This window comes from Ammospiza caudacuta, chromosome 3, assembly GCF_027887145.1.
Source record: "Ammospiza caudacuta isolate bAmmCau1 chromosome 3, bAmmCau1.pri, whole genome shotgun sequence".
NCBI classification, from domain to species: domain Eukaryota; kingdom Metazoa; phylum Chordata; class Aves; order Passeriformes; family Passerellidae; genus Ammospiza; species Ammospiza caudacuta.
In genome coordinates, this window is record NC_080595.1 from 101,989,945 (window position 1) to 102,015,479 (window position 25,535).

General features: G+C 36.2%; 1 protein-coding gene across 1 annotated transcript in view; it reads left to right on the forward strand.

The window, feature by feature from the left end:
* The first annotated feature begins 14,961 nt into the window (after positions 1-14,961).
* EYS (eyes shut homolog) overlaps positions 14,962-25,535 on the forward strand; it is a 704,807-nt gene continuing 694,233 nt past the window's right edge. The window contains exons 1-2 of the mRNA XM_058801756.1: positions 14,962-15,718; positions 17,859-17,972. Of these exons, the coding sequence (XP_058657739.1) occupies positions 14,962-15,718; positions 17,859-17,972 (871 nt within the window). The remainder of the gene's footprint in view (positions 15,719-17,858; positions 17,973-25,535) is intronic.

Genomic DNA, 25,535 nt, shown 5'->3' on the forward strand with positions numbered 1-25,535 from the left:
TTTCATTCTGGAGCATATCTGTACTGCTCTAAATATTCTATATGCAGTCAACCTATGAAAAAAAAGTTGAGGTGGCTCTGTAATAAATCAGGTGGTTTCTCTTGCTTCTCTTATGCCGTATATCTACATTATTTCACTATAAATATGAAAGAATTGAATTTAATGTACTTCTACTGCTTAAAGGATTAAAATAATTTTCTATTTCAACTACAAGTATGATAATGGAAAAAGGAACTGTTTAAGAGGATTATTTGTGTGATGGGATTTATACTAAGAGGCCAGTGTCAGGCCAGAGTTTCAGCCTTAATTCTGTCAGGTCTTGGTTTCACGGTTTTAGGAGTCAAAGCACCAAGAGTTTAAATGTGTCCCTTTGTAATGGCAAAGTGTTTCCACAAAGGAAGTTCAAAGGTGCATGCCTTTGTTAAGGCAAGGCCTAAGAATAGAGCAAGAGCAAATGTGCAACTCAAAAAACAGCTGTAAATGGGGGAAATTAGTAAGATGTAGGAAATTAGGAAATTCAACCACTATATGGTGAGAATACAGAAATCTTTCAAGAATAATATGTGCCATATCAAAAAATATGAAGAAATAGTATTGGGGGAGAGAAAAAGGGGGATGACACTGAATGTCTGCAGGTAGATACATTTTTAATGACTTTCTAGGAAAGTCAGTAACTTTCTGACTCAGCTATAAATATTTTCTGTAACATTTTTTCAATTTACAGATTGAGTTTAAGATACATGGCAATAGATATTATTTCTACATTTGTGCAAGTCAATGGGCTAAAATCTCGTTATATCATCATCTACAGCAATAATATGCCTCATAACTAATGAGTAGAGATTAATAAATGTAATGACACAGAGAAGACACATATTAAGTTAGAAAAACAAAAGAAAACACTTTTCTTACTGTGAGTGGGGTCAAATACTTGGGAGACTTGCCCAGGGAGGCTGTGAAAATCTCCCCCATGTGCGTGCATATTCACAACGTGACTGTCCTGCTTGAGCAGGGGTTTTGAACAGAATGATCTCAGGGGGTCCTCAAAACCATTCTGAGATTCTGTGAAAGCCAAATATAGAACTGTAAATTCAAATGACATTTATGTCATTAGAGCTGGAAATTCTATTACCAACAACTTACAGCTGTAGGTTGACATAAGTATCACCTCCTTGACTGTAATACTTTAACTTTGATTTTTGATTCCCTATCTTAAGTGTCATTTTTATAGCTGGTCTTTTCCACAGGAACCAAGCCCAGGTGCTACAGATCTTAATTTGCAATGAAATAACTTATCTATTCTAACACTTCAGTCTTCCAGATGACCTAGGAACCAATAAAAATTCAGCTATCATTCCACAAAATAAAATTGCCTAAATATTCTCAGGAATTATGTACTAAATAAAAATCCAAGTTTCATTCAGAATTTTTCTGTCTGCACTTACACATGATGTTTGACAATACACTATACAAAGAAGGATTAATAAAATAATAGGCAACTCCTAGACTAGGTGTTCTGAAATGTGTCATATTCTAGATTTGAGAAATATATATGCTGGCACTATTTGTATAATGCAGAAAATTGGCTTTATTTTATATAACATAACTTGCAAACCCAGTACTTTTTTGAGAGACCAAATAAGAAATATTGTTCAGATATGCAGTTTTTAAGAGACAGTGATGCTTAATTCTGATAAAGGACTATAAGAAGTGAAAACAATTTGGGAAAATTGAATTTCACAGATGGAAAAGTAGAGTAATGCTATTGAAAAATGCAAGATCATGAATTAAATCATACATAAACTAAAAGTAATTGCAAATGCCTCAAACGGATATTCAAATTTCCAAGAATAGCTCATGAATTGCAATGTTATGGAATTCAATAGACAAAATGTTTTAAACAGATCCTGTCTTTTGAATAAGAATGCTTATGCACAAAACAAGCTGACAAAATACCAGAAAACTTACAGGACACAGAAGTGAGAATAAAACATAATTAGATTGTAAATCCCAATTATGTGAGGTGAATTTCCTGCTGAGTTAGTCATTGCATATTATACTAATACCTTTTTCATTACATAATTGTAGAAATGCAATTAATGTGAATTACATATATGTCATAACTTCTAGAATGTTGATTAAACATTCTGAAAAACTTTGGATAACACTTTACCTACTGTAAATTGAATTAAATTTAAGATATAATTTGCATAATTGTTAATACAATATTCCAAATTTGCTCTATGTTCAACATTGGTTTTAAGTCTTCTTAAAAGCTCTGTATGCTAAAGGCAGCACCATGACTGATGCTATTACTAACTCAGGCTGAAAAACTTTAGGAAAAGAAATTCCAGTGTTTTCATTATAAATGTTGTATAACATTTTTTAGTGCCAAAATAAGTATTCTAAAACTTGAAAACCCAGAAACTTTTCCCCTAGTACTTAAATTATACAGTTTAGATTAAATAGTTTCTTTTAATCACTCTTATCAAGAGGTGGACAATATATCATCTGGTTTCTTTTCAGACTTACAAAGTTCTCAGCTTGACCAATTGATTTTATAAGTTTCTACTTCTGTCTCCCTCAGCTTCTGAAAGATGATGCAAATTTTAATTTTTCCCTGTGTTTTGTTGTTTTGTTTTGTTTTGGTTTGGTTTGGTTTTTTTCAAAATGTGCAAAAGTGTGGCTGGCCGCAGAGAATAGAGTAATGTGCATTTCCTGCCTCAATGGACGGATACAAATATCTCTATGGAAAGAGGAAAAGATGCTGCTTTGTTCAATTGCATTTCTGAGCTTTGAAGATGTTCTTACAATGCAGGTGGTGAGGAAGAACCTCAGTATAAAGGACTGCCAAGCATGAACAGAGCCAGGGAGGTCTTGGAAAGAAAGAGAGGAGGTTTCAGTGACTACAGAAAGTACAGACTGATTTTTTTAACTTATGTAGAGACAATAGTGTAGTTTTTCAATCCAAAAACCCTCTGAAAATTGCTGCATCATAGAAAAGAGTACACCATTCAGTTACATGTGGGTATTAGTGCTGCTGCTTAAAAATACTTCTTGTCTGATTAAGTCTTAACTTCTACATATCTTGTTCTAGCAATCCTAGAAATTCAAAACCATTTCACACCTGAAAAAAAAACCCTGAAAACGTGGTGTACCTATTTCAAAGCTGCAATTGGATTGGGGTCAGGAGCCATTTACCAGTTGTAGGTTTCACAATTTATGGAAAAATTGTTTTCATCTTTGTCAGGTGTTCTAAGAGTTGTGGGGGGTTTTGTCTGTTTGTGTTTTGTTGTTTGTTTTGGTTTTGTGTTTGTTTGTTTTGTTGGTTTTGTTTTTGTAGTTTGGTTTGGTTTGATTTCTACTCCTGAGCTCTGCTGAGTTTTGCCAAAGCCTTCTGGGAAAATGAAGTGCTTTTAGCAGGAAGCATTGAACCACTTTCTGATGTGCTCTGAAAATTGCAGTCTGCAGTTTTCTGCAGGCTTCCCTCAGAGTTAAAAGCTCTCCACCTTTTTCACGAATAATCAGGACAACAGCAAGGAATCTCTCACAGTTGTGTGAGAAATTAATTTTCTGAGGTTGTTATGAGATTCTGAATAAGATTAATGTATTTTACTGATCCAAAATCTACTGTTGGAGCAGTGCTGCTTTAAGACAACCTCCCTCAAATTTCAGATACCAATGAAAATAAATTTTGATGCATCAGTATCCTATTACCTCTGAGGCAAGAAGTATTTCAGCTTTGACTGCTAATGCAAGTGCAGTTGAATAAAATCATCACTTGAATGAAAGCAGCATGAGGTCCAAACCAGATCTTTCCAGACAATTAAGTACAAGTGTAACCTCATCAGTTTTATAAAACTTTCTGTGCTGTATTGCTTTTCTGCAACTAAAACAGGTGAGGATTCCTGCCTCCTCCCAAGTAACAAGTCTGAATACTCTTTCAGGAACACAAAGACATTTATTGCAGCAAAATACAGCATATTATGTTCATTATTTCTGATGAGAATCTGGAGAATAATGTTGATACAATTATTTTTTCCTATACACAGTTTGCTTTTTTCCCACCATCAGCTAAAATCCTCTTTTGAGGATTATTTTAGAGTCTTGGTTACTCCCCAAGAGTCATTTCTGCTGATGTTCTAGGAGAATTGCATGTTAATTTCTGTATTATACTTGTTAGCTCTTCCATTTTGACATCAAGACTGAAATTCTCTTATACAAGCCACATGACACCTTCTTCAAAATTTAGATTAAAATTCTTTCATCTCACCTTGACTAATGGAAGGGTTGGCTTTAGATTTTGCTTTGCTTTTCTGTGCCATATGTGAAAAAGATTTTCCCCATATACCTGCTGCAGCTTAACTCAGATGGCTAGAACTCAGTTTACTGACAGGGCTTGCCTGATATTCATTGTTAATAGTGATTTCCAAAGATCTAGAAGGATTGACTCATCTGCCTATTTACTCAGATTTTTCAAAATACAATTGGTGAAAATTGTGAGTTTTCTGATTTTTCATGATTTTTTATTATCTCTGAAAAATAGTTGTCCCATATTCTTTATTTTGTGAATTCCTATAATTGTTATGGTGGAGGTAACTAAAACCACAGAAAATGATCTATAACTCTAATAAGCAGCATTAAGTACCTCTTTTTTCTTTTTTCAATTCTTTTAAGAACACAGCTAAGAAGTTAAGTAAAAAGCCTTAGCTAAATTCTCTATGACTAGTGACAATCCCTCCAAGTCACTGCAAGTGAAAAAGTAGTAGGAGGAGCAGTGATGATTTAATTCTTGCAAAGTACTAACTTGCAAAATCCTAGCAACAATAAACCAATTATTCAATTTCTCTTGTTGCCTAGATATACTGTTGTATATTTAATTTAAAATATATTAAATTATGGAATGACTTTATTAATTCTATCATTAAACAGAAGCTTCTGTCAAATATATTAGTGTATTTCAAGAAGCCTATTAGGAACATAGATTGTAAATATTGTCATTTATAATGAGTATGTGTTCCCTGTGTTCACTCAGTGTTGGTCTTTACACTGTTAGGTTTATGGCTGGATTTGGTGATCTTAAAGGTCTTTTCCACCCTAAATAATTCTATGATTCTACAATTCTGTTCACACATGGTGTTAAGAATGGCCATTGTATCAGACAAGGCCATATGTAGATACATCACCTGGGCTTTGTAGGGATGCCTTTTTACACCTAAGTCTTCCCTGTCCTGGGGCTGAGTTTTCTCTCTTTCTATTCAAATGCATTATCATGCTGGGTTTGGAGGGTTTTTGCTGGTCTTGAGATCCCTACTGGGTCTTTATTTGGTCAACTGTCCATGCCTGCTTCTCAATCCCCAGTTTGTGCTGCGCTCTTCTCCAGGAGTTTGTCCCAGAAAAGTGCTGGCCTGCCTCTGTAGGCTCCTTCTCCAGGCACCCCAATCCTTTCTCACAGCATGTTCTTGCCACCAATCCCTATTTGCTTCCATAGTTATTTGGCTGTTGGTTTGGAGACATGCATTGTCTCTAAACAATGTCTCCTTGTCTTCAGAGCTACTACAGGGGACAAGGTGAGGAGACTAGAGGAGCTCTCCCGTGATGGTAGGCTGATAAGGCTGGGGCTGTTCAGCCTGGGGAAGAGAGGGTTGCATGGAGACATCATGATATCCTTCCCGTGTCTGAAGGGGGCCTATAAGGAAGATGGAGAGATGTTCTTCATCAGGAACTGCAGTGATATGACAAAGAGCAATGGTTTCAAAGAGTAGAAGGTTTAGATTAGATGTTAGAAAGAAAGTCTGTACTTTGAGGGTGATGAGGCTCTGGAACAGATTGTCAATAATTGTGGGTGCCCCAACCCTGGCAGGGTTCAACACCAGGTTGGATGGGGCTTTGAGCAACCTGGTTAAGTGCAAGGTGTCTCTGCCCACAGCAGGGAGTTGGAACTAGATATCCTTAAGATGCCTTCCAATCAAAGGCATTCTTTGATTCTATGCCATCTAGGAGTCTCCAATTATCTTATTCTTCCTTTCTATCTAGCCTCAACTAAAGTTGGACACAATGGACTGTAATAGTCATGGCATCCTTGAATAATATGACTCCTTAAGCATGAAAAAGTCAAGTTAATACTTTCTCTAAAATAGTATTGAATGGAATTCACTTAGCCTGTATTATCTGGAGTTGATAAAAATTAATTTTCCTTTCAAGATTTGTGCTATTTTTCAGGGAGATTGATCTTAATTCCTTTGCTCTAATTAAGGATCAATTATTTTGAATACAATAGAATTTAACTCCTTAAATATGTTAAGAAACTAATTCTATTTAAGTTCACATTCAGTTCACAGATTTGCCTATGTTTTCAAGCAGTATGGAGAGATAAGAGAGGACTTTAAAGTGAAGCCAGGAAGTTGTGAAGCTACCCAATATCACTAAATTATATTCATGCTATTGTTCATGTAGGGGTTTTCCTGCTGACTAGCCTTACACATATGGATCAACCATCCATACTCACTGGGGTGTATCAGGTACATTCTTCAAGCATTTCTTTCAGGTTTGCTCCATTTGAAGATTCACTTATTTTGAGATTGCTGCCTTAAGTAAACTAAATGTGCTATGTGGTGGTAACTTTAGGTTTGCTTCAGAAGCATATTTTTGATTGTAACAAAAAGTTTACTGTAAATGTACATCTGAAATACCTGCTGTAGGAACTCGAAAACCTCAAAGAAATGGAAATAGAGATAATCCAGTTTAAATATACATATTGCTTTTATAGTCAAGAAAATACAGTAAATGTTTCTATTGCATTTAGAATCCTTTTGCAGTTTTACTCCACCCATCATAATTTTCATGCATTTTCCTTCAAAATCCTGTTTTTACTTTAAAGATGAGTGTACATGCTTTACTGGCATGACTAAATACTTTCAAAGTTTAAAAACCAAATGAAAGGCAGCATGATGATGGACATGAAAAATGTGTATCCTGTTCTATCTGTTTTGACTTCATTCTTTATATAACACTATTCAGACAAACTGTTTGAGGGAATTTAACTGAAGTAAATACTACATACATATTTCAATGAATGTCAATGCTCTTTATCATTATCCTTGATAGTCACTTCCAGGACCTTGTTCTGTGTTTGGGCTATAACTAATAAAGGCTCAAGGTTTCTTGTCCATGACTGTGGACCTTGTGTTGTCAAATACAGCAGTGTTAAATGACAAAACATGTTTAAAACTACTTCTGCCTTCTCTCCTTTAACACAGCTGTAGTGCAATAAACTAAATATGACCTACATAAATTAGTATGTAGATTAAGAAACAGTAGAAAGGAATTTCACCACAAGAACACAGTATTTTCCTTAACACTTTCCATTGTTAATATTTCTAGCTTTTTTGTTTTTATCCCCAGGCACCATAAGCATCATGAGTGAATACAACACAGTTGTGAAATTCAGCAGAGTGACAGTGGGACAAGAGAGAATGTAATTTTGAGTAGCATGGGATATTGTTTTTTTCTTCTCTAGTTTGTACTGCAACTGTTGAGTGTCAATAAGATCTAGTATGACGCTGTATCATAACCCAACAATAAGTTCATCATTAGAACGTTTGTTGGTCATGGAGAGTCTCTATTGGAATTTCTATTACTGTTGTCTTTTTAGAGATTTGTTGTTGATTTTGATGCTGTTACTTGCTCTTGGAATATTTTTCCCCTCTAGTGTTTGCATATGAATCTCTTTTGGCATTGAACATGTAAAGTTCTGTGATGCTTTTATTTAGTTTATTAACAGGAAATTTCAGATTGTAAGGTCTGCTTCTTGCTTTTCTTCCCACACTCTTAGATATACCAGCTCCTTTTTATCTATTTCAAGCCCTGACCATTTTTATATTTATTTTTAATACAGTATTTTTATATAATTTCTGGTTTTCCCCTGGGTACCTAAAAGCATTGCCCAATTTTAAGCATTCTTTTAACAAATTAACTCATTAATTGTTTCTCTTTTAGAAACTGAGGACAACTGTTGACGTTTTTTCAATTTAATTCTTTCTGCAGGCATTTTGAATTCAAGTACATGATGGCCACTTCTAAAGAGACAAACTTAACTAGAATCACATCAAAAGTTGCTTTGCCTTTTGTGTTTTTCAACCTACTGCTCCATGAAACAGTAATAGATTCTACATAGAAATTTAATCTTTATTTAAACTGTGTCATGCTATTTATCTAATGTACATCGTAGCTGCAATCTCCCATTACAGATAATTTTCTTTACTCACTCTTTGAGCTCTGCAGGTCGCACTCATGGTCACATAGGGGCATCATCATGGTCTTAGAAAAAAACTATAATAAAGAAAACAGGTTAAAAGAGTGTGCATTTATAGATTTATTTAGGGGAAGCCATGCCACTTGAAGCAGTTTTTCTAGGATCTGTTTCTCTTCTATAACTTCTTCAACTGCCTTTTTGGCAGATTTTTAGTCTTCATACTGTTTTGTTGGGCATGCAAAACTGTGAGTGAAGTAAATGAGAGCCATGTGGGGTAACACAGGCTTAGGGGACTGGTTTTGAGTGGTAGGGTTCTTGTGAAATCAGGCCACCAACCACCTTCTGCTCCTCACAGATGTTTCCTGAAGTCTCTCGGTGGGGAAACTCGTCTGTGCAAAGCTGTCATCAAGCTGGAGGAACTCCTGACCCTTTTCAGGCATACCTATGGAAGGCACTGGCAGCTCATAGGGGCTGGAGAGGTTCGTGCAGAGACATTATGACATGGGGGTAGGGACATCCTCAGAGACTTCAGCCAAGGTCAACTTAATGTCCTAGGAGTGTAGAAACAAGTATCACAAGTACTAAGCAAAGGGCAGCAGAAGTTGTGTTACATACTACGCCAAAACCCCCTTCGTGTATCCTGGAGGAACTGGGGCAGACTCCAGACACTTGAGAATGGGCACAAAGATTGCTTGTGTAGGGTGTTGTTTCCATGATCATTTTTCTCACTATCAGAATGGCTAAACAGAATTTTAGGCTGGCTGGTGAGCTGGTTTTGACTGGATTGGACTTTATTTTCTTCATAGGAGTCAGTATGGAGCTGTGCTTTTGATTTGTGGTGAAAACAGTGTGATAACACTGTGATGTTTTAGATATTGCCAAACAGTGCCTATACAGAGCTGAGGTCTTTTCTGCTCCTCACCTCACAATGAATCTGAGTGTACACAAGGAGTTGGGAGGGATCTCAGCTAGGACAGCTGACCCCAAGTGACCAAAGGGATATTCCATACCATTCCATACACAATGTAGGGTGTTGTACTCAGCAGATAAAGCTGGGGGAAGAAGGACAACAGGGGGCATTTTTAGTGTTACAGTGCTATTCTTCCCAAGTCACCGCTATGTGTGATGGAGCTCTGCTGTCCTGGCAATGGCTGGACACCTGCTTGCCCATGAGAAGGTGTGAATTCCTTGTTTTCCTTTGCTTGTATGCACAGTTTTTGCTTTACCTCTATACTGTCTTTGTTGCAACTCAAGAGTTTTCTCATCTTTACCTTTCTGACTCTCTCCCCCATCACCATCGGTGGAAATAAGCACGCAGCTGTTGTGGCTTTAGTTGTCAGACAGGGTTAAACCATGGCAGCTAACAGTAAATTAGACTAAAGTAAGATTCCCTGGCTTAATACTGTTATGCCTACCATCAAAGACAAGCCATCAGAAACCCTGATAAGCAAGTTCAAAGCTGTCTGCATCACTACTCTGTCTATATTTACAGTATAACTATAAGGTAGAAATAAGGGTTGTGTATTTTGAGGTGTTGGCAAAGTCACCGTCTAGTAAGTTCAATATTGTTTAAACAAATGCCATATGTTTTAAACGTTGTCTAGTAAACAAGGAATCATTTGCAAGTAATTAGGATTGGCATAAATAATGCAGAATTTACTAAGATTTATTAATTGTGTGGTGAAAAATAAAAAGGTCCAAAGGACCACTTGGTAAATCATTTAGAATATTGTGCATATTGCAAAGGCAGAGAGTAGAACTAAAATTTTGCAGGCATTGTAATTTATGGTTTTTCCTTTATTATATATACCTATTACATCATGCTTAAATTTGATGTTTTTAAATACACACCAGAAAAAAAAAAAAAAAAATCGCAGTACCGAGGAGCAGAAAACATGGGCTGCCATGCAAGGGTGGAGTGCTGGGAGGGGAGAGTGACATCAGTGACAAGAGGCACCATCCCATAGCATCCATATGGAAAGAGAGTGTCTAGGAATGGTGCTCAGAGGCAGCCAACAGTCCAGTGGTACCCAGACACATAAGCAGCAAGGAGACAGGTGCTAAAGAGAGTAAGTCAAATATTTAGGACAGGGTCAAGGCCCAAGTAATCAAGGTATAAGGGCAAATACCTGCTCATTTGCAGCATAACCCAGATGGGTATCAAAGATCAGAACTTCACCTTAAATGCAGCACCTGAGGAAGGTAGGGGGGCACCCACAAAGCATCCCCTGCTCCCCCAACAGCACCCTTCCACTTACTTCATATCTCTTTGATCCAAGGTTGCAGTCCATTCAACCAAAGCTGCTCAAGCACAGGAAGGAATTTAACAAAGGGGTCATGCAACATGTGGGAAGGTGGAAAGAGGAGGTTCATTCCTGGCCAAAACATGGTGGCATGATGTTACTAAACATTTCCTGGTTGTTCTCTTTTTTGACAGATTTTCTTTTCCTGAGAAGTTGTTAAAGTCAAATATCATCTGTGGGTGTTTCTCCAATCTCACTAATAATGCACTGTATTTTTTGTTATTAGTATGTAATACCAATTATTAATAGAAAGAATACATAATCCTTAAAATGCTAGACAAGAATGCAGATCATTTGGGATTAATTTTTGTTGAAGTTTTGTATAAATCTACCGGCTTTATTCTCCTCTAGTGCAAAATAGAGCATTGTGCGGCTCTTTACCCAGACTTATATAAGTTTAAGAGTTTGATTTTCTTCAAGTATCTCTGTGTCCATACAAATCCCAGTCTTGAAATTTTCTTAGACTTCATCAATTACATGGAGCCAGCTGGGTTTATAAATAGGAAGATTTTATCCTTGCCAAAAGCAGATGTAAGGTATAACAGTTGTCATAATCCCTTTCAAATTTCATCACATGACATCATTTTATCTCATGAGATGGCATAAGCATTTTGCAGTTATTTAATTTCTTTGCTGATTTTCTATATTATAACCGTATTTCATACAGAGCTTTTTACTTTTTATACTCTTCACTCCATAATTTTGTTTCCTTCATTATTTTATTGCTAAAAATCAATCTCTTGGTATTTATTTTCTATATTCCTTCAGGATTTTTTTCATTGCTTTTACAAGATGATTTTGTTATTTAATTTTGTTTAATTTTATTTTGTTTATTATAATTGGTTATAAGGCTACCTTCATATTTTTTATTGAATTTTTCTTATTTTCTTATGCATGAAGGCTAATAATTATTTTGTGAAGAATAAAAACTGTTAAAATGCTACCAACCACTTATTTTTAAATAGTTCAGATTTATCCTATATAAATATTGTAATTAAGAACATTTTCATTACCAATAAAAATGAAACTTGTATATGACACCAGAATGATGCATATTTACATGAATGAAGGACAAAATGTCCGTGGGCAAGGACTTTTCTGCATTAGACATGCCACAGCTTTCTTTTTGAAGCGTCTAAAAGGAAAAATAACCTTTTGTAAAGGCCTATTTTAGTAACACCTGAGAAAATCTCATTATGAAACAGGTATGAAAAGATAGGCTGCTTAATGTAGGATTTATAAATCTATGCAATAATACAGACCATAGACTTCTATACCCGATAACAGATGTAATAGCAGTTACAATGAACATAATAGTTCAAGACTGCTACCTTAAAAGAAAAAAAACTGCTAAATTACCCAAACTACACATATGATACCCCTTTATGCAATGGTGTCTTTGAACATCATGAGATTATGAAGATAATGGAGTGGTCTCAAAATAGAAAGATTATGAGTATTCAGCAGCAAGAATAGTAGTTTTTTTTTGCAGATCTGTGTCCTTTCTTTCTTTCTTACCATGGGGAGTTAATTCCCAGGGGTGAAAATACAGAAGCAGAGAGAGGAAATTAGTATTAACATACTTGCCTAGCTTTGGAGCTGTGTGGCTAGAGTACTGAAACCCTTTGAAGGCAAAGTTTGGATCCAGTAATTAAATTAAAATGACAACTGTTCTGGAAGAAGAGCCAAAATATAGTTTGTACTCCTTTTGAGTTTAATATTCTTAACTCCAATCTCCTGTTAGTACTATTAGTTAGAGTCCACACTTTTCTGATATCTTAAACAGTGCTGGCCACTCTGCTGCACAAAGGTCATTGGGACAGGTTCACATGTTCAGCATATTATTAATAGGACACAGCTACATTTTAGATGTTTTCATCCCAATTTAGATAGAAATAGGAGAGACTGAATATGACCCTTTAATGTGATCGTATAATTGCCATCAGATCGTTACGTTTTTTAAAATTCTTCAACTAAAGGTTTCAGTATCTTTACTCTGTCCTTTCAGCCAAGTCCATAGTATGGTCTGAAATACACTTGAAGATCTTTGGGGAAAGTGAGGACATTTAAGGAAATCATGCACTGCTGCATCATAATCCACATGTCCTTTTGTGATAAACCAGTGTAGTGTGTTGACCCTGGGTAGATGCCAGGCACACACCAAAACCATTCCATCACTTTCCTCCTCACTGGACAGAGGAGAGAAAATATAATGAGGAGCTTGTGACTTGAGATAAAGACAGAGTATGATCACTTACCAGATACAGTCATGGGCAAAACAGATTTGAATTAGAGATATTAATTGAATTTACTACTAAAATATCTGAGCAGAATAATGAGAAGTAAAATAAGACCTTAAAAATACCTTCCCCCCACCCTTCCATCTTCCCCAGCGCTCCGTCCTACCCCAGTGGCACAGGGAGAGAGGGAATGAGGATTATGGTCAGTTCACCACAGGTTAATTCTGCCTCTTCTCCAGAAGAGGAGTCCTTCCCCTGCTCCAGCATGGGCAATTTCCAAGGAAGACAGTTCCCCACAAATTTCTCTAATGTGAGTCCATCCAACAGGCAACAGTTGTCTACAAACTGCTGCAGTGAGGGATAATTTTCCATTACTTTCTGTCCTTCAGGAATAGGCTGCTGCAGCATGAGTTCCTCCCAGGGTCTCAAGTTCTACCAGGATCCTGCTCCAGCATGGATATCCTGGATGTCCTACAAGTTCACAGCCTCCTCCCAGGCACCCACCTGCCCCAGTGTGGGTCTCCTCCCAGGGCTGCAGGTGGATCTCTGCACCCCCACGGCCTCCATGGGCTGCAGGGCACAGCTGCCTCACCAGGGGCTGCACCAGGGGCTGCAGGGGAATCTCAGCTCTGGCACCTGGAGCACCTCCTGCCCCTCCTTCTGCACTGGCCTTGGTGTCTGAAAAGCTGTTCCTCTCACATATTCACACTCTGCTCTTCTCTGGATTCAGTTGCAACAGCACAATAACTTTTTCTTCTTCTTCTTAAAACTTTTATCTCATAGATCTTAGCACCATTTCTGTGATTGGTCCAGTATTGACCAATGTCACTTCTGTCTTGGAGCTGGCTGGCATTGGCTCTGCTTGACATTGAGAAAGTCATCCCTCTAACCCTCCCTCTACCAAAACCAGGCCATGCAAACCCAATAAAACTACATGTGTGTGGGTGTAGAAAATTATTCATCCACATTATTTTTACATGTGCTGTCAAAAATGAAAGCAATGGGAACAAATTTCAGACTATAAATGCTGTTGTTTTTTTACATTGAATGGCTTCTCTTGTAAGATAAGTTTTCTTTAGAATAACTTTCTCATTTGTAAATATTAGTTTAGCGGCCACTATCTTAAAAGGGAATATAAATATCTGAGAATGTCAGATAAGAATACTGAAGGAGAAAAAGAGTAAAAGAGAGAAAAAGCTTTGTATTTAAGACAAATTAAGGAATTACTAATGTAAAGCTATTGAAAATTTCAAAGGTATTTAACATAATATTGGGTTTTCATCATTTTCATTATGACTCCAAGCAGAAGCTTCATAATCTTATTTTGGTTTTCTTTCTGTAATCACTCATCTCGATGCAATAAAAATTGCTAGATATATTCAAGGAATAGAAAAGGCTAGTCTATAAATTAAATAGTCCTGGAGGACTCTGTAATCTGTCATCTTTGACCATAATGCATAAAAGTCTCAACCATATCATTAAGGACATTTGCTTTTCAAACATATTCTTTCAAAACTAAGGATTTAATGAAGGGTTTTGTTAAATGTATAAGAACAGAAAAGAGTTGAGTAGTGATTGCATGTTTTCTTTAAAAAGCAAAAATTCTCAGGCTTACATCTTTGGAATATCTAGTTTTATAATAAACTATTAAATTATTATTAGAAAAATATTTATGGTTAAAGTTTATGACTAGAACTTCAATGTTCGTATTTAGTTCCTCGTTTTGCTGCAGATGCCCTATCTTAACTTTAATACCATTAATTTTATCATCAGAGGGAGGGAACATGAAAAGTATGCCTTCAATCTCTTGTGCACACAAGTAAAATGAAATGCACTAAATAAATATCAAATTTTTAGCAGGAATAAAAATAGGAAAAAACTGACTTTTTTTACAGTGTTGGAGTTCTGATTGGTTCATTTGACTTATTCCAATTTCCCATGACTAGTTAGATGCTGACCTTGATTTGTTGTACATTTTCTGCTTTGTAATGTGATTTTAATATTTCATACCAAACTGTATTTGGTATGAAAACAGAAATATTTTCCTCTGTTTGAATTCCTAGGGTGCCGTGGAAAATACATGTGAACCATCAGGAACAAATGTCCTGAAGTTATCCTCAGTAATGAAGCATAAGTGAAAGGAAACTTCCATTGGTGAGGTGAAATGATGACTATGAAATCAGCATATTGCATGGTAGTGTGCTTTCTTCAACTTTGCATTGTCAATGGGCAGATAATATGTGAGAGACAAATGATTACTGAATGGAGAACAGAACCAAAACCTACTGTAATAAAATGGACACCAAGGGAAAATGTCTGTTCAGACTTTTACACTGAATGTTGGAATATGAATAAAAGTATTCATGGTGAAATCTCTGAAGAAGATAACCTCAGTATCCCTCAGATATGCCCTTTACAGCTTCAATTAGGTGATAGTCTCTTCATCTCCTCTGAGCCATCCTTTCAGTCTTATGGAATGAATCTGGTAAATGTCTCCAAGGAAGAATTTATTAACTGCCCTAAAGCTGGTTTTCTTCAAGAGCAGTTGATTTTTGTTTGCCAGATAAGAGGACTGCACCAAGTGGACCCTAACTGGCTTGGTGCTGGAACTCACTACTTTGCAGAACTTCACAAGAGAGGTCCACTCCTGTGCAACATGGGCCTTCGTCTGAACGTTACCGTGAAGCAGCAGCTTTGCCAACAGTCTCGGGGTGCACCACTGTGCTCTGGGCATGGAAAATGTCTAAGCCACGTTTGGGAGAAAACATTTAATTGCCACTGTTTCTCACAGTATTCGGGAACATTCTGCCAGAAGTTTGATATATGCTCCACTAAGCCTTGCCACAACAATGCCTCCTGCACTGAGAAATCAGAACTTTCGGGAGATTCTTATGAATGCACATGTCCTCCAAAATTTTCAGGTATTTCTTTTCTCCTCTGGGGGTAAGCATTATATAGATCTTACACTTTCCTTAACAGGTGATAAAACAATAGGAACAACACTAGCAAGACTTTTGTATCATTTGATTGCCCACGGCTGCTACCATACCTGCAGGGTCTCTTTTACATGGTGTCACCTATGGGAGACTGTGCAGGCATTTGAATACAGTTTGTACTTGCCGACATTCATAAATACATTGTAAAGAAAAACAGAGCAAGTTCGTATTGTGCTTCTTTCCTACTTAAGTATGAGACATAAATAAATGCTTCTTGACTTACAGAAGTAACTGGTTTACTTTTTTTATTCTGCAGTTCAGGTTGTGAGACCAAACAACATAAATCATTTGGAGTAAGGTCCCACGAAAATAGCTGGTTAATCAAAATGGTAGAAAAGAGTGATTTTGTTTAAATGAATAATGATTTCATTCAACCAGTCAGAACTCTCCTCCATTTTCATTTAAAGACCTATCAGATTACATTAGTGAATTTTTTATATCAAAATTTAGTTTAACTGAAAGGTCAAACCTTAATTTAGAAGAGCAAGCAAAATAAAATACTTAGTACTTTCTTTCAGATTGTTCTGTCCCCTGAGGTTGTTTTCAAAGGCAATTTGCTAAACATACTGTTATTATCAAATAAAATATGTCACAAATGAAAAAAACAAAAATCGAGTAATCATCCTAGGAAATATTGCAGCACTTACCCAAAACTCATCAGAACAAACTGAATTTGGGTTTGGATTACTGTACCAGAGAATACAACATAACTGGGTAAACTCTTATCTAACCATTACCTTTATTTCATGGAGGAAAAAAATGGATTAAGAAAATTATGGGGATGTTGTTCCTACATTCAGACCAATAGAGAAAGTACCAGAAATATTCATTCTCTTCAAAAAAGAATCATTGTAGCTTTTTTGTACTTGTGGAGCAGAATTCCTGAAATGTTCCTCAGTTGTACTGAATTTCTACGGTCTCACAATAGTGGTGCTATGCTATGAAGCACAGCTGATGGCTTAGGAATGAGTGAGGTTCATAGAATACACTTTATAGAAATGAAGCTTATGTTGCATAAAGATTGCTGTAATTTATTTTTAATTGCTTTTCAAAGTGCATAATAATTTGGTTACTAATGCATTTGCCAATGGAAGATTATGCAGGTATGAATAAGTCAATGTTGTGAGAATATTTTTTTATAATTATGAACAGTGTAATAAGATAGTGGAAAACATTGATGGTATGCTGCAGTATGTTTTATATTTCCTTTATCATTACTGGAGACTGCGTAAAATGCTTTGAAAATAACAGTACCAAAAGCGTCTGGTACTAATTGAACTCAAATGAATGAAAAAAATTTGGAAGCAATTCTGTTAAAAGCAATCATCATGCTTAATGTTATCAACAAGCAATGCTTAAAACATTTTTTTAGCCTACATAGGAAAGTTTTAAGTAATGTCATCAGCTCACAACACTGGTCTCATAAATAAACTGGATGCAAACAAGAAGAATTAGGAGACTAAATCACCATATATTATGGGCAGGCCTACACAAGAGTAAGGGAGGAATAAGTTCCTCCCATAACATAAAGTCTATTAGAAATTTGAACACTTTTTGAAGTATGAATAATGTCATGGTAATAATTCAAGAGGCAAGCATAATTAAATGGTATTTAGACTTGTATGCTATAATAGCATAAACAACTTATAACTGGAATGTAATTTCCAGAAAGCTGCATATTAAAAAAATTATCATATTTCCACTCCACATAAGGACATCCTTTGTTATCAATGCTGAAAGAAACTGTAAGTTAAATTCATGTTAAAAAGAAATAAATACTACAGTTCTAGTAGCTCTTCTGCCTTTTAAGGTATATGTAAATTTTTCACTATATGTTAGATGAGGTTAAGCACAGTATGTGAGCATAAAAGTAGATTAATATCTTTCTGCCTTTCCTTAGAAGCTCAGTAAGTTTGGTGCAAACTAATGAACAATGTTGGCATAAATACCTTTCTATCCACTTGCCTATCCATATTGTAGCTATAAATTTGACATTTACAAAATGCTCACCAAACTCCCTAAATATTTACTAAACTCCAATGTTCCTATTATTCCTTTGACACAGGTAAAAATTGCACAGAAGTAGTTGGACAATGCCAGCCATCCACATGTTTCAATGGTAACTGCATCAATGTTACTCCAAACACTTTTCTTTGTGAGTGTGACAAGGGCTTTACAGGTAGGAAACACCTTTTTTTTCCTGTCTTACAATAATAATTTTATCTGTTATAGTAATGGCATGAACTTTTGCTTTATTAAAACATTAATTTTCATGATTATTGCACAGATTGACATATCCTTAGATTTTGTAAAAATAGGCTTTGTAAAATATAAAAATCAGACTTCCAAATTATTCATTTACTGAAGTAAAAACATATAAATTATAGAAGCTTTTCATAATCAGATGCCATCCACAAGTACCTTTCTTCTATTGGCAGTATAACAGAGGAAGACTCTTAATCACTGACTCCCTGGCTCTCAAATACAGAGTTATCAAGATTCAGAACTCATCCTGGATGGATGAATTTGAATACATTTCTATTCCTAATTTCATTATCCTCTCATAGGTACTAGAAATTTAAGATGGAAATAATCCAAAGAGTCAGTAATGTCATGATTTAGGGGTGCAACTTGATTAAAAAGGAAGAAGATAAGTGGTTTATTTACTATATATGGGAAGTTTTCATAAGAAAAGCTGAATGAAAAAAATGTATCTAAAACCATCCTCTTGTAAACACTTTTTTGGAGGATTAGGATAGCAATGAAAAACTGTTTATTCTTGTGCTTCACAACAGACGTTCAATGTATGGATGTGAGAAAAGTAGTAACACTCAGAAGAACATTCTTTAAGAAAGAGCTAAGTATAAAGCTAGCTCTTGAGTATCCAAAGACAGTAAAATTTTCAAAGTGTATCTTTCTTGGAAGCATCACTTATCTTGTCAATTATAGAATATAAAGAAATCATTACATTGAAATGAAGAGTTAAAAAAAACAAACAAACAAACATAATGGAGTTAGAGGGATCAAAGAGATAATCTTTATTTTCATAGTGAAAGACTGAAGATCCTTGTCGATATTTTAATTAAGTCTGTATAGAAATATATTTTTAAAAATTGGATAAACCTCCTGAATTTTAAATTCCTAGTTAATCTGTTTGCTATTCTCCCTTTCTTCCCTTTCTTTCACTATAGAAGCATCATGGTCAGCATAATTCTGAGAAAACTGAAAAAAACCTCACTCTTTTTTCAAACAAAAAAACCCATTAGTAAAGTTTTCTAGAATTGGTTTTCCACCCCCTCATGGTCCATATCTCTTTAGGACCTTTGCCCTTTCACACAAATTATATAGACACATCACTTTTGAAATTTTCCCTACAAATATCTTTGCAATTCTGACATACTTAGGGGTGGGAGAAATGAGACAGGAGGAACTTCCAGATACAGTAAATACATATCCATAATGACATGAAAATGGTTTAATATTCTGAACAACTGGAGGGCAAGACACTCTGAACACTACTTTCTAGTAGCTGGTAAGGATTGACAAGGAAAAAAAGGACACTATGAGTGTAACTAAGTGGCTTTTTATTCTCCACTTAGCCAAAAGAAAATGGGGAAACCTTTCTTGTTTCTAAGAATAAGTATCTTAGGAGAAGAAGGATTTTAACAATTTTTTTCTGTTTCTGTAGTATAACAGGACTGATTGACTAACATACAGTATAATTTTACAATTATTTACTAACCAAGTGTGGTGGTTTAAGTCTTCCTATGGTGCTGCATAAAGGTGTTTAAGGTGTTTGCTAGCACAAAAACAATTTGGAGAATAGCTACCTAAAAGAATACTACTATATGAAAAAGGCATTCTTTTAGGAAAACAGACATTTTCCTATTGTTGCTCTGTTGCAGCTGTATTGTAGTCTCAGCCAAGGTGAGTTGTGTAATTATGAATCTTGTAATTTGAATGCTATTTTAATTGTGTGAAATTGGCAGAAAATTCAAAACATTCTTCTGTCTTGATATTGAACTTCCACACAGAAAACAAAACATACAAGCAAGATTGCATACATTAAGATTTTGTAAACTATGTCCTTTTTTCTAAAATGAGTCAAGACTCTAGTTCACATGATCTGAAAAAACAATATTAAATATACATGTTAGTCTATATTTATGGGAAATAAATAAAATTATAATAAAGTAAAAATGCTCTGAAAGCAATTATTCAAAATAAGTAAAGGTTGCTGGATCCAAGTTATGATGTTCACAAAGACAGAATGGATCTATTAGACAAGCAATGTAAATTCTCATTTCAATGATATATTTTTCTTTTTCATTAACTGATTCATTCATTCACTGAGCTCTCAAAACTCACTTTAGTCTTTACTGAGGGAAGATTTTTAACATAACTGGAAACAGCTAGCATTAGGTTGTCAGTATTCTTATGATTGAATACTCCGATTCATACCAGAATTTGCATCTTTAGACTTATTAAGAAACATTTAAAGGAAGGGAATATGGGTAAAACAAAGATAGGGTGGGTGCAGAGAGGAAGGCTGATAGTGTGTAAGCAGTTGCTGCTCAGTACTCTTGTTTGACTGAGACCTGCACGGAATCACTGTAGTCTATCTATTCTTTTTATTAAATCTTTTCTTTACTCTCTTTTCATATAATCTCACTCTCTCCCCATCTATGTGTTCCAAGGTTCCAATGCCAGAACTGGAGAGAAAAAGTCTCTGAATTTGGTGTCTGCAATTTGAGTTAGACCACTGGTGATAGTGGTCCTAATAACTTTGGTGCCAGCATTTAGAGTAAATGAGGGCCTCAGCATCAGCAAGCTGAAGGGAGACCACAGATTTTAGGAGTGTGTGTCTGAAGAGAGTTCAATTTTGTGCCAGCAAAGGGCATCAGTCTCTGGGCAATGGTGGCTCACATGGCTAGTGCCAATTGAGCAGGGGAGAGTCCCAGCATCAGCAAATGGAGAGGGAAGCAAGGGTCCCAGGGCCTGGGTGCACTGGCAGGAGCCACTTCTAAGATAAAATGTTTATATTTTCCTCTAAGCTGGTCTCTGAGTGTGTGTGCAGGTGTGCATGTGCACATGTGTGTGTGCATGTGCAATTCATTAGCACCCTTCAAGCAGGACTGTCTGTTAAGTGGAGGCACAGGATCTGGGTATCAATATGAGATGAGCTGAGGCCCCACACTGCTATTGGAAGGGTTCACAAAAATGTTGGTCTTTGGGAATCAGAGGATAAGGAACTGTGTATTGAAGGGGTTCACAAATGTGTCAATGCTTTTGAAATAAAGGGTAAGGGGCTGTGTATCTTTACTAGCAAACTTCCATCCTTACCAGTCAGAGAGAAGGACTAAAGTTTAGCTGTTTGCACCTATGTTTTATGTGAGCTCTGGGTGGGTGCTGGTAAAGGCAATGCCTTATCTGTGGGTAGTCTGTGTAGCTGGTTGCATTAGTGTCCTCTGCCTGTGTGCATCTCTGGCATACATGTTCATCTTGGCTGCTGGCTGAGCCTGCAAACAGGAAAGCAGCAGCTGCAGTCATTGGATGGATGGGACTCCCAGGTCTTTGGGTGCACTGAGCTGGGATTTAGCAGCTGGGAAGGAGGTTCTCCAGGCTCCAGAGAAACTGTCTTTTATACAAAGAGATGTCTCAACAATTTTCATGGATGTTATGGTTCTGTTCTGAAGATGTATAGAAAACTAATGTGACTCATTCATAAACTACAGGAAATAACAATATCTTAGCTACTTCTGTAATGGTACTGCTCAGTATGCTTACCCTGAGTGCATTTAGTGCATTAAGAGGAGTTTTCCATTTGAATTTGGTTTGTTGAATCTTTGTGGCATTTTGCTCCTTAGGCGAGAAGATGGGACTGATTAAAAAAAAAACCCTTCGTGGAGCACCAGAGATTATTAGAGTTTTTTTCACACATTCCTGTAAGAGAGACTTGAATTTCCTGCCTTCCCCCATGGTCCAACTGACCTCTTTGCAGACAATAATGAGTTCCATCCTCACTTAGGGGAGAGGAGATACTATGAGAATGAAGTGGTTTTGCTTGGAGCCATTATGCTAGAGCTTCTATCATACAGGTGCTTCAGTTTAAAACAGTCTGTTTGCTTAATTGATGAATTACACACAGGCTCTTTTGATAAGGTCACTAATGGAAAGATACTTTTACACATATATAAAAGAAGAAAAAAATTTATTGTTTGCACAATTACTGTTTTAACTGCCTCATAGTTAAATTTGTCTAATACTAACACTCATTGCCCAAATTAATACCCAAAGGATTCTTAATAGTACCCCTAAAAACATGATGTAGAAAGATTTTCTACTGTCTGTGTTTTACTTTGATATCATGCTCAGCTTTCCAGTGCACCTCTTGGTCAAATGCATCCATCTCCCTCAATAACAGGGCACAACAATTGCAGCAAGTCATCAGCATTTTGTGGTATTCATTGAGAGGAGTTTTTAATTCAGACTGGAAGTTTCTCACCTATCAATCAAGGGATCATCTCAGTCTACTTGTATATGTTTTCACTTCAGTCCCAGATAATTCTACTAGTAGTATTTGCTCTTCCAGACATGATGCAGATCAATTCATCTTAGCTAGTGACAAAGGTATACATGAAAGGATTTTGTCAAAACTGCACCAATGATGTGAATTAGGTTGTCTGACCTAAATAGATTTAAGTTTTCACAAATGTACTCTCGTGGCGTGATTTCATTACACACTTCCATAGTCTATCTTTGAAAACTTCATATTAGTTTTGATAACCTTTCCATCACAATCTTTTCTTCCCTTAAATTAATAGATTTACTTTGAATTAAAAGTAATTGTCATATTTATTGAGTATATCAACTCAACAGTGTGAGTGAATATTTCATAGCACATTAAAACTGATGAATATAATTACTCTGGGAAAACACCAGGTATGCATGATTCTTGTAGTTTACTTTTCTGCATATGAATAAGTTTCTGAAATGTTTTTTTTCAGAGAAGGAATTTTTTCACAGCAAGATTATTAATATCATACTTTGCAATGAAATTATAACTGAATAACTTATTTGGGATTAATTCTATTAAATTATTTTATTTTTTAAAATAGGTTATTGTGCTATTTTAGTATGGAGAAGCAATGTAACTCTTGCCAAATCTTAACTACATTAAATCTTTAGAGTAATCACACTAACATTAAATGAATGAATTTGTTGTGAAGTTACAGTATCTCCACTTTATTGAGTTCTTAATTCTAACCCATGAGAAATATAAGAATATAGGATTGTATTATCAGACTGCAAATCAGACTGATAATCTTTCCCATCATCTCCTTACAGACAGAAAGTCTCAGCAGTTTTTGGATATCTGTCCTTTCCTAGAGTTGTACACTAGTTATTCTTAAATTTCTATCACAATAATTTTTTTAATAGTTCTTCAACAAAAACAAAGTAATGCTTTTGCATGACTTTGCAAAAGACAGTGAGAAAAGATATGTTATATTTACAGATGCTGTCAGCTAATTAATACTGATAATACTGAACAAAAGTAGAAATAATCTGTAGAAGATATTAAAGAGATGGAAACTCTGAGGTATGGTAGTGAAATACCCAAAGAATTGTGTCCCCCTGAGTTTCCTGTTTTTCTCCACATTCCTTCTGCCAGCTAAAAAGCACAAACACAAACATTTTTCCTAGTTATCTGCTAGTATTATGATTATCTGAAACACAGAACTCAGCAAGTGTAACTAGCTGTAAGAAAGAAAAAACAACTCCTTGCTGTTGGAGTTGTAGTTCTTCTAACACATTTCTGATGTTTTTTGATTGAATGAGGTATCCATCCTCTAATGAAATAATGACATCTAATAACTCTTGTGAGAAGACACTTAGGACGTGGTACTGAGCAGCTCAAGGTTCTGAAGTCCTGATGTGTGTTTCCTGTTCACAGGACACCAAATGCCTTAGTCTTGCTTAAGTAGGGATGCAGGACTTTATCATGGTGTTCTTAGGCCCTAAATGAACAAAAGTCAGCCTGTTCAAAGATACTATTCCTTCATCTTTAATACACACTTTCAGCAGAATGGCTAAGCCTGTAAACTCATATTGTGGTTTCCCATGCAAAAAGTTGTCAGAAATATTGTGTTTGAACTTGCAAGGCTCTGCAGATTCGTTTAATTTAGCACCAGTCTGTTTCTCAGCTAGATACCAAAAAAAAGTTAAATGTGACACTGATGTTATAAAAGGCACCAATATATAACTTATTTTATAGACTTTGGGTCTGTGAGATAAAGTTCAGTAGGTAGTTCAGCTATATCAGCTGCAGGAAGTGTGGGAGAGGAAGGAAGGAAGTGGTGGAAGGAAGTGGTGGAAGGAAGGAAGGAAGGAAGGAAGGAAGTGGCGAAAGGAAGTGGTGGAAGGAAGTGGCGGAAGGAAGTGGCGGAAGGAAGTGGTGGAAGGAAGTGGCGGAAGGAAGTGGCGGAAGGAAGGAAGGAAGTGGCGGAAGGAAGGAAGTGGCGGAAGGAAGTGGCGGAAGGAAGTGGCGGAAGGAAGTGGCGGAAGGAAGTGGCGGAAGGAAGTGGCGGAAGGAAGGAAGGAAGGAAGGAAGGAAGGAAGGAAGGAAGGAAGGAAGGAAGGAAGGAAGGAAGGAAGGAAGTGGCGGAAGGAAGGAAGTGGCGGAAGGAAGGAAGAGGCGGAAGGAAGTGGCGGAAGTGGCGGAAGTGGCGGAAGTGGCGGAAGGAAGGAAGGAAGGAAGGAAGGAAGGAAGGAAGGAAGGAAGGAAGTGGCGGACGGAAGTGGCGGAAGGAAGTGGCGGAAGGAAGTGGCGGAAGGAAGGAAGTGGCGGAAGGAAGGAAGGAAGGAAGTGGCGGAAGGAAGGAAGGAAGTGGCGGAAGGAAGGAAGTGGCGGAAGGAAGTGGCGGAAGGAAGTGGCGGAAGGAAGGAAAGAAAGAAAAGAAAGAAAGAAAGAAAGAAAGAAAGAAAGAAAGAAAGAAAGAAAGAAAGAAAGAAAGAAAGAAAGAAAGAAAGAAAGAAAGAAAGAAAGAAAGAAAGAAAGAAAGAAAGAAAGAAAGAAAGAAAGAAAGAAAGAAAGAAAGAAAGAAAGAAAGAAAGAAAGAAAGAAAGAAAGAAAGAAAGAAAGAAAGAAAGAAAGAAAGAAAAGTTGGGAAGATTAGGCAATGTCTCAGAGGCCTCACTATGGCATCAAAGCTGATTGCAAGCTAATGGTACCCATCTGTTCTTCAGATCATTACATTGTTCATTTTGTCATCCTGTAACAAGACTTGTATACAAGATTTGTATAATGAAGTACTTTTTTCAGTCCTGGATATTGCTGGGAAGAAGTCCTATTTCTAAAAATCCCGCAGTTCTAGTCAGACAAGTGGCTGAAGAATCTCAGCACAAATATCAACTGGTGATGACTACAGTATCATAGTTTCATTAATTATGACTTTGCAGAGTTATACATCTCGACAGTTACTATCCCATCTTTAAATTTAATTTGCAAATTACTCCATAGCAAGTGCATTCAAGTATGCAAAAGGTCTATTTTTTAATGAAAGAAATAAAATAGATTTAGTAAAACTAACCAGGTGAGGCCCATTTACTCTTTTATACTTTAAATACTCTAAAAATCTCATGCTGTTTTTCTTGTGTCTTCTTTTACATTCTGATAATTTAGGCATCTTTTTCTTTTCAACTTAGAAAATTAATTAGGTATGCTGAAAGAATTCTTTCACTT